The sequence below is a fragment of the Agrilus planipennis genome, unplaced genomic scaffold, assembly GCF_000699045.2.
Source record: "Agrilus planipennis isolate EAB-ADULT unplaced genomic scaffold, Apla_2.0 scaffold67, whole genome shotgun sequence".
NCBI lineage: Eukaryota > Metazoa > Arthropoda > Insecta > Coleoptera > Buprestidae > Agrilus > Agrilus planipennis.
In genome coordinates, this window is record NW_020438908.1 from 575,602 (window position 1) to 584,697 (window position 9,096).

A 9,096-nucleotide genomic window follows, 5' to 3' on the forward strand; every position below is an offset into this window, starting at 1 on the left:
AGACCATTGCTTAGCATTCGGGAGGACGCCGGTTCGATTCCGGGTCCGTCTGCCTTGGTCCAAGTTTTTCTGTGGTTTCCTTGGATCACTTAGGCAAATGCTGAGGCAGTAATATTCCACAGATAATCTTTCATTCTCTTCTGTCTTCCCTTCGTCCGTCTCATCTTTCTCACCCGAACCACCACCCACCCATTCCCACGATTCCTGAAAGCAGGCTGAAGAGGGCCTTCCGCCCTACCTTCCGGCATAGTCCGGAGGGACTGCCGGCCCACCAGCATTACTGGGTGGTGGGAATGAAACACCCAAAAGTTTTTTTTTCATCCTTAATCCATTCTCCCTCCCATGAATGGCTTCTCTATATATGCTCTCTATATACTCTATATGCGAAGTTTAGCTCAGGATAGGAAAGAGTGGAAGTACGTGTCCAACCAGTCTTAGGACTGATGACCTTATGATGATGATGATATACTCTGTCCCTGTATTATCCCATAGTCCACAGTTTTTAATGAAAAGCAGGGTCTTATTACTTCTCCGGGACATGCTGGTTTATTCGAAAAGAAACAACCCATTCCCATTCTTTCATCTCTCGATTTGTGCATCTGCGGAAAAACTAATCCCACAAAACTTCTAGAGGCTATGTAATGATAAGCTTAGATTTGACCTTAAAGATTATGTGTAAAACTATCCGGAAGTTGACAATAGGAACTTTCATGTTTTACCTCACATCTCCAAATTCTAAAAGAGCACAAAATTTTATTTGAAATAATCTTCAAATGTCATCGCAGAACAAATTATTTATAACGATTCCATTTTATAGAATGATTAAGGCTCTGAAACAGAATTTCCAAACCCATATTCGTTATATGTGGTCATCAGAACCTACACGTAACATGTTTCGTGACTGGACATGTTCTAAGTGGTGAGTGAAGTGGTTAGATGACTGAACTCAGTTACTATATTAACTGAGAAACAAAAAAAATATTAGGAAGTACCTTATGATTTTAAATGATTGCTGTAAGTAATTATTGTCGAGATGTTAGTATGAGGTATTTCCTCTATTTCGTCCAAATATCTTTCAGGAATCACTCTAGATGTTATATTGCTTCAATACGCGGTTCCAATAATCCCAATCATGAAGAATGAGATAAGGTTAACCATTCAAATCATATATCAATTATTCTGTATTTCTTGTGACTCATATTAGGCAATTCAAAGTCACCTATTAGCAATAGGTATTTCGAACAGGTTTAGCAGAACATTGTTCATCAGACAGTTAGTTGTCACTTAAGCATAGATAAAATCACAGTTTAAATACATGACAACGTTTCAAACGCAGACTTTCTTTACTAGAGATTCAATTTACGATTAGTTAATAGCCAATTGGAATTTATCACCTGTAATACTTCACTCACCTTATACAAATTGTAATCCTTTGACTTCCCTTTTACATCCTTCCACCGGAGATTTCGTAGTGGGTATACGTTGATGTTTCAAACATTTCAAATTTAATAATTCGATTATACACTTAATAATGGTTTCATCGGCCGAAATAGTTTTGTCGAGAACCTTGTGTATACTGAAAAAAAATTATCAAAGTTCATCACTTAACTATCACATAAAGCATTTCTTTCCGGTAACTTACGAATATGAAATACGTAGGTACCTAACTCATATTAATATGTATTATTTATTCGGTTTAGGGTGTGTATGTCTACATGACCATAGCCGCCAATAATAGGGTGATTGGACCTTTACTCTTCTTGGTAAGTGTATCCTTGCCATTTAAAAATATTATTCATTTAATCCTGTAGTTTATTTTAAGTTATATTCAAATATAGTTCCACGTACTACAAACAACTTTATAAAATTGTGTAGAAGGAAAAAGGGAGGTTTTCTAGGAGCACCAATACATAGGTAAGTTGTTAAAGAAAATTGTACAATTAACAACCTACTGAACGAATGTTGACGTAAACTTATTGCAATAATGATTTGAATAGCTTTTTGGTTAAAAAGTTGTGCAAAGTAAATAATATGTTTGGGATGGTCTTAAATAAGTTTGTGCAATTGTAAGTCCATTGTTATACTTCTGAAGAAGCTTATTGTTAGTAAGACGAAACGATCAAGTATTTTAATTATAATTTGTGGAATGCAACTTTCACATTTATTTCATAAAGTGAACTATGAGTTTCTATCAAGATCAAGGGAATTTGGTTATTATTCTATATATAGAAGGATAAACTGACTGATCCCTAGATCTAAAGACTTGAAATTTTGCACAAATGTTCCTTATAGTTTACACCATAGGCGACAGGCGAGCACTATGAAGGGGGTAAAAGGGGGTTCAAAGTTTGATGTATCGATGAAGGCACAACCCAAACCGCTAAATCAGAAATTTTGAAATTTTGTACAAACCTTCCTTATACCACAGTGTCGTTCACAATTATGTGGGTTTTCAACATACCCCTTAAAGATATAATCTAATTCCACACGGACGAAGTAGCTGGCAACAGCTAATCATAAAAAAATGAAATCCAATTAGAAATGATAAAGCTTAAACATTTTTTAAAATCGTCAAAAATCATGTATTTTGCAAATTCTAAGAAAAAGCATTTTTCATTTTATTTTTAACTAGCTTTTCCCGGCGGCTTCGCTCGCAGAAATTAATATTGTTTCTCCATAAAACCTTTTAACTCCAAATTTACCCTAACAACGTATTAATTTTATGTAATGTCGCCATCTTAGATTTCAAATACAAACGTAGCAACAACATTTCATCTTTATGGGTTTATTTTTAAAAATTGCCAAAACACGTATTTGCTTAATTTCAACAATGAGCAACCTTCGAGTAAATCCGAGTACAAATAAAATATACCCCATGGAAACGTTGCAACCTCTTTTCATTTGATTAATAATATCAGACAGCATATATACGACGTTTCAAGTAAAATCAACAACAAATAAAGTATGTCTCAAACAAAAATTGCAACACCTTCTTACCCCTCCACCCTTTGGAGGTTGAATTTTTTAAAATGTCGAGATAGGTCTTTCAGAAATTAAATGAAATTAAGACCACGAATAATACATGTTCCATTTAAACATTGCAACTGCTCTTCACCACTCATCCTCCCCAATTGAGATTGAATTTTCTAACCAGTTTCAAATAAATCGGACCAAAAACAAACATGCAATCTTTGCAAACCCCTTTCAGCTTCNGTTAAATGAAAAAGTATGGAAAGAACGATAGATAAAGATAGGAGACGAAAAATTAGAAGAAGTGGCCGATTTCAGGCACCTAGGAAGTCAGATAAGTCAAGACGGAAGGAGAGTATAAAGCAGAGGATAGCGCAGGGTCGAATCGCCTTTAGTAAAAAGAAATCGCAAACGGTTAATTAAGAGATTCGAAAAAGGTTGTTAAAGGTGTATGAGCACGACGCTGTACGGGTGCGAAACGTGGACAGTGGGCGCAGTGGAAGAGAAAAGATCAGAAGCGTTCGAAGTGGGGTGTTACATACGAATGAAGAGGATACCGTGGATAAAGAAGGTTAGAAATGAAGAGTTATTAGAAACAGTAGGAGAACAGAGGACCCTATGGAAGTCAATAACAAATAGGCGATATAGGTTAGTAGGACACCTCAGGCATAAAAGTCTAGTCAAAGACATATTAGAGGCAGAAACGGAAGTTAGGAGGGGTAGAAGTAGACCTAGATTAGATTACTGTACGCCGCTAGTTAAGGATATGGGATGTTCTAGTTTTAGGGAAATGCGAAGATTAGCTCAGGATAGAAAAGAGTGGAAGTACGTATCCAACCAGTCTTAGGACTGACGACCTTATGATGATGAGTTAGAAATAGTAAGCCATTTCTTCCACAAGCTTGATGTGAGAATAGCACACCTCTGTGTACTTTCGTTTCGGGGATATTCGAAATGGCGCAGAGCACTGTGACAGTCTTTTTATTAATTTAGTGCGAATTTTATGGAAATTGATGCATTTTAGACATAGTATGTGGTTAACAAAGTGGTATTTACATTTAACGAGGAAATCATATATGCAATAATAAATGGGGAATTCCATTTGAAAAAATAAAGTTAGGTTGCCTCCAGGAAAAAAGGGGCGCTCTGTAAAAGCGAAAGTAATTTTAGGATATGCAGATACCTATATGGTTCCATTTTATAAGAAACTTTTTTTATATCTTTAACCGTAAAGCAGTTATTGAAGAGGCCCGTTTGCTTCGGACACCCTACATAGTCATTATACTAGGATTAGCCTGGGGGTTAGACTACCCCAGTAGCACACGACATTGGCCCAATATTTATTCTATATTGGTACAATATTGTATATGGGCCCAATATTGGCAATATATAGCCAATATTGGTAATATATAGGACATATACCTCTTTCCTATATTTTAATACAATGTTTATCCGATATTTATCCAATATTAATAAAAGATATTTGGCAATAACTTTTATTTATATTGATTTGTAATATTTATCAAATAAAAAAACAATTCCTGACAAATTTTCACAGATGGCATTCTTTTACTGTACTGTCTGTGGTTATTTACTTTTTACAATCTTTCAATCTACTTAATTTCTTAGTTACATTGATATTGCATTTAAGGGTAGTAAAAGGTAGTTGGATTCAAGGAGGAGGGTACTCCATTCCTAAACGAAAAATTCCAAGTGAAAATTTTATCGTTCCCCATGATAAGAGAGGGGTCTTATCAATGGCAAACAGCGGTTGGCATAAAAATAATTCTACCCAGTTTATAATCAGTTTAGAAGCGACCCCATGGATGGACTGCAAATATGTGGCCTTTGGGTAAATTTTTTTCTATACATATAAAGTATGCATAGTATAAGTTTGGGTATATACTATATTGCTATTACAAGTTTTGTGATCGCGTTGTATAATTTTTTTAAAAAGGAGCTATTTTAGTGTTACGTTATTTTACATTACTTCTAAAAAAACACTATTTATATAAGGGTAATTACATAGAGAGACGATGAAGAACTGTAAGGGTAGGGATGATTCCATCATTAGAAAAGTGTTTGAGCTCAGAGTGAAGAGGTGAAGGAAATGTAAGGGCACAGGTAAAAAATCGGACATTGGAAAAGAGCCCAACCTCATTTAACATAACAAAAACCTTTTCAAAGTGTAACTATTGTGTCTTTTTGCGAAATTGAAATTCGGTGAAATTATAAAATTACGAATCCAGGCAAAAATCCTGATATACAGGGTGTCCCAAGCAAGCGAGTTTCTTCAATAACGACTTTACAGTTGAAGATATCAAAAAACATTTCTTACAAAAGTGGTACCATATAAGAATCTGCATATCCTAAACTTAGTTTTGATTATACAGAGTATCCCATTTTTCCTGGAGACAACTTAACTTCATTTTTTTAAATGGAATGCTCTGTTTATTATTACATTTTTGAATTCCTCATTAAATTTAAATACCAATTTGTTAACCACATATTAGGTCTAAAATGCGTCAATTTCCATGAAATTTGCACTAAATAAATAAAATGACTGTTGCAATGATCTGAGCAATTTCGATTATCTACGAAACGAAAATACACAGAGGTGTACTATTTTCACAACAAGCTTGTGGAAGAAATGGCTAACTAGTTCCACTATTAACGCAAAACATGTTCTTTTCAAATTCATTGAAATCTACCACTTCCAAAATAAATTATTTCGAACCGGCCTATAATTACTTCATTTTAAATGGAATGCCATATTTTTTGTCAGCTCATCGTTTGCAAAATTTTATTTCCTTTTGTCCAATATAGGGATGTTACTGCCTACGACTAACACTTTTTGAAAAAATTAAACTTCTTTTATAATGTCAATTTATGTCAGGATATCACGATCGGCGATTCGCTTTTATCCACTAATGTTCTACCGACACCAATTCCGTTTGCTTGATAAGATGCTAAGTAAGGTTTTGGTTTATACGTTGTTACGGTAAAAAATCAAATACAGATATTCATTTCCTACCGTACAGACAGTCTTAGGGTACTTTCTAGGTGCATATTTCACTATTCCTCTAGTAACAAACCACTGTAGCACCCTGCGGAAACTTTACGTCTGTTTAAATGTCACCGATCACACACTCAAGATGCCAGGAGAGGATTTCGCCCGCATCTATCATGGACAAAAATCATATCTACCATTCTATCTTGACTTAAAGCCATAAGTAGGCAGCTAAGAAATTAACAACATATAGTAGATTCAGAAAAACCTTTTGACAATGTTAAATGAAAAAGTATGGAAAGAACGATAGATAAAGATAGGAGACGAAAAATTAGAAGAAGTGGCCGATTTCAGGCACCTAGGAAGTCAGATAAGTCAAGACGGAAGGAGAGTATAAAGCAGAGGATAGCGCAGGGTCGAATCGCCTTTAGTAAAAAGAAATCGCAAACGGTTAATTAAGAGATTCGAAAAAGGTTGTTAAAGGTGTATGAGCACGACGCTGTACGGGTGCGAAACGTGGACAGTGGGCGCAGTGGAAGAGAAAAGATCAGAAGCGTTCGAAGTGGGGTGTTACATACGAATGAAGAGGATACCGTGGATAAAGAAGGTTAGAAATGAAGAGTTATTAGAAACAGTAGGAGAACAGAGGACCCTATGGAAGTCAATAACAAATAGGCGAGATAGGTTAGTAGGACACATTCTCAGGCACGAAGGTCTAGTAAGAGACATATTAGAGGCAGAAACGGAAGTTAGGAGGGGTAGAAGTAGACCTAGATTAGATTACTGTACGCCGCTAGTTAAGGATATGGGATGTTCTAGTTTTAGGGAAATGCGAAGATTAGCTCAGGATAGAAAAGAGTGGAAGTACGTGTCCAACCAGTCTTAGGACTGACGACCTTATGATGATGAGTTAGAAATAGTAAGCCATTTCTTCCACAAGCTTGATGTGAGAATAGCACACCTCTGTGTACTTTCGTTTCGGGGATATTCGAAATGGCGCAGAGCACTGTGACAGTCTTTTTATTAATTTAGTGCGAATTTTATGGAAATTGATGCATTTTAGACATAGTATGTGGTTAACAAAGTGGTATTTACATTTAACGAGGAAATCATATATGCAATAATAAATGGGGAATTCCATTTGAAAAAATAAAGTTAGGTTGCCTCCAGGAAAAAAGGGGCGCTCTGTAAAAGCGAAAGTAATTTTAGGATATGCAGATACCTATATGGTTCCATTTTATAAGAAACTTTTTTTATATCTTTAACCGTAAAGCAGTTATTGAAGAGGCCCGTTTGCTTCGGACACCCTACATAGTCATTATACTAGGATTAGCCTGGGGGTTAGACTACCCCAGTAGCACACGACATTGGCCCAATATTTATTCTATATTGGTACAATATTGTATATGGGCCCAATATTGGCAATATATAGCCAATATTGGTAATATATAGGACATATACCTCTTTCCTATATTTTAATACAATGTTTATCCGATATTTATCCAATATTAATAAAAGATATTTGACAATAACTTTTATTTATATTGATTTGTAATATTTATCCAATATTGGCAATATATACAAGGGATGTACCTTTTCCTTTATTTATATAGAATATTTATCCAATACTGACCCAACATTGACAAAACATCTTTGACAAAATTGAGTCCATATAAAGACACTTTGCCCGGCGCTTGGGTACCAAAATTCTTGGAAGATTGATGGTTAACTTTTAGGTCGCCTTAAGGTTACGTTAGTTATTTTTTCAATGTATTCGATTTTTCACCTCCACCCCTGGGCCCAATCTTGAAATGACTTTCTCAAAATAACTTTTATATGTTTATTTGGACTTTCCACTCTCTCCCTTTTTTAAAAATATAATATCTAAACACCAACCGGTATTAAATGTCTTCAAATTTTTTATTTAATATCTTTTTCTCATGTCTTCTCCTATCGGACGCATCTCTTTCTTGTTCTGATACGATTCCTTTTTCAATACAGTCAATTAGTACAAGGTGAAGAAGTTCTTAAAATAATCGAGGGCGTTCGGACGCATCATGAAGCGCCGGTGGATAATCTACGAATTGTCGCTGCAGGAGAATTCACTTTATATCCTAGAGTAGACGAAGAAGCAATGATAGAATTGAACAAATACATAGAAACACGAGAGATGATATCGATGGTTCATGAGGACGTTATTCATCCTGGAGACGTTGAGTCGTCTATGATCGTGTGCTCAAAATTCTTAAAACATTGCTATGCATTGAAAACCGATTTGAGGTCTTACTTGCCGTTTATACATCTGCCAAGTTATCTGCTATTCAAGTTCCTCTATGAAAGAATATTAGGTAAGATTTACCAGTAAACTACTTAGTGTACTGTATTCGACAAAATGATACGAAGTAGTATAAGGTGTAATTAATTTTATAAACGTAGTAAAAAAGACGTATGTGCCAAGTACAACAAATTAATACAATAACGTATATAGAACAGTAAAAAGTGATACTGTTGCACCGTTTAATACACTATCGTTTAGATACTGCTGGTGTTCACAAAAATATCCCGTAGGAAAATTTTCCATTGACTTTTAATGGGAACCAATGCAAAATTTATAAATTCTATTTAAAACCATTCAATATAAATGGAAAAACAATTGGGTACCTAAAAATGGAGAACATCTGGTTTAAGATGATTAAAACTTATTAAAAAAAATGGAGAAAAACGTGCTGAAGTTAATATGATTGTCAAAGCAAGTTGTAAAAATAATAAACAAGACATTATTTCGAATAGTAATTGTCATGTAATTCAAATTTTTTTTGTCGGAAAACCTCATATTTCATCTTGATTAAAAAGAATGTCAATTAATTACCACTAACAATAATTAAAGGTAAAAAAATAAAGAATTGACACTAGGATTTCCATTAGGTTCAGGAATGGAAGTTCCAATGGAACGCAAGGGAAATCCCATTGCGTTCAGCAATGGAAGTCCCATTGAGTTCGAGAATTCTAGTGGAAATTCCATTCATCCCATTGGCAATTCTCCATTTATTACCATTAATTATTATCAGTGGTAATTAAATGACATTTTTTTAATGGAAATTGAATGGAAATTTTTC

The 9,096-nt window shown here is 34.8% G+C and overlaps 1 protein-coding gene across 1 annotated transcript in view; it reads left to right on the top strand.

Annotated features, from left to right (window-relative positions):
• Positions 1–9,096, top strand: part of LOC108733626 (problable inactive peptidyl-prolyl cis-trans isomerase-like 6) — a 15,996-nt gene that overhangs the window by 4,412 nt on the left and 2,488 nt on the right. The window contains exons 3-6 of the mRNA XM_018464869.1: positions 1,701–1,763; positions 1,823–1,914; positions 4,622–4,822; positions 7,982–8,328. Coding sequence (XP_018320371.1) covers positions 1,701–1,763; positions 1,823–1,914; positions 4,622–4,822; positions 7,982–8,328 — 703 coding nt within the window. The remainder of the gene's footprint in view (positions 1–1,700; positions 1,764–1,822; positions 1,915–4,621; positions 4,823–7,981; positions 8,329–9,096) is intronic.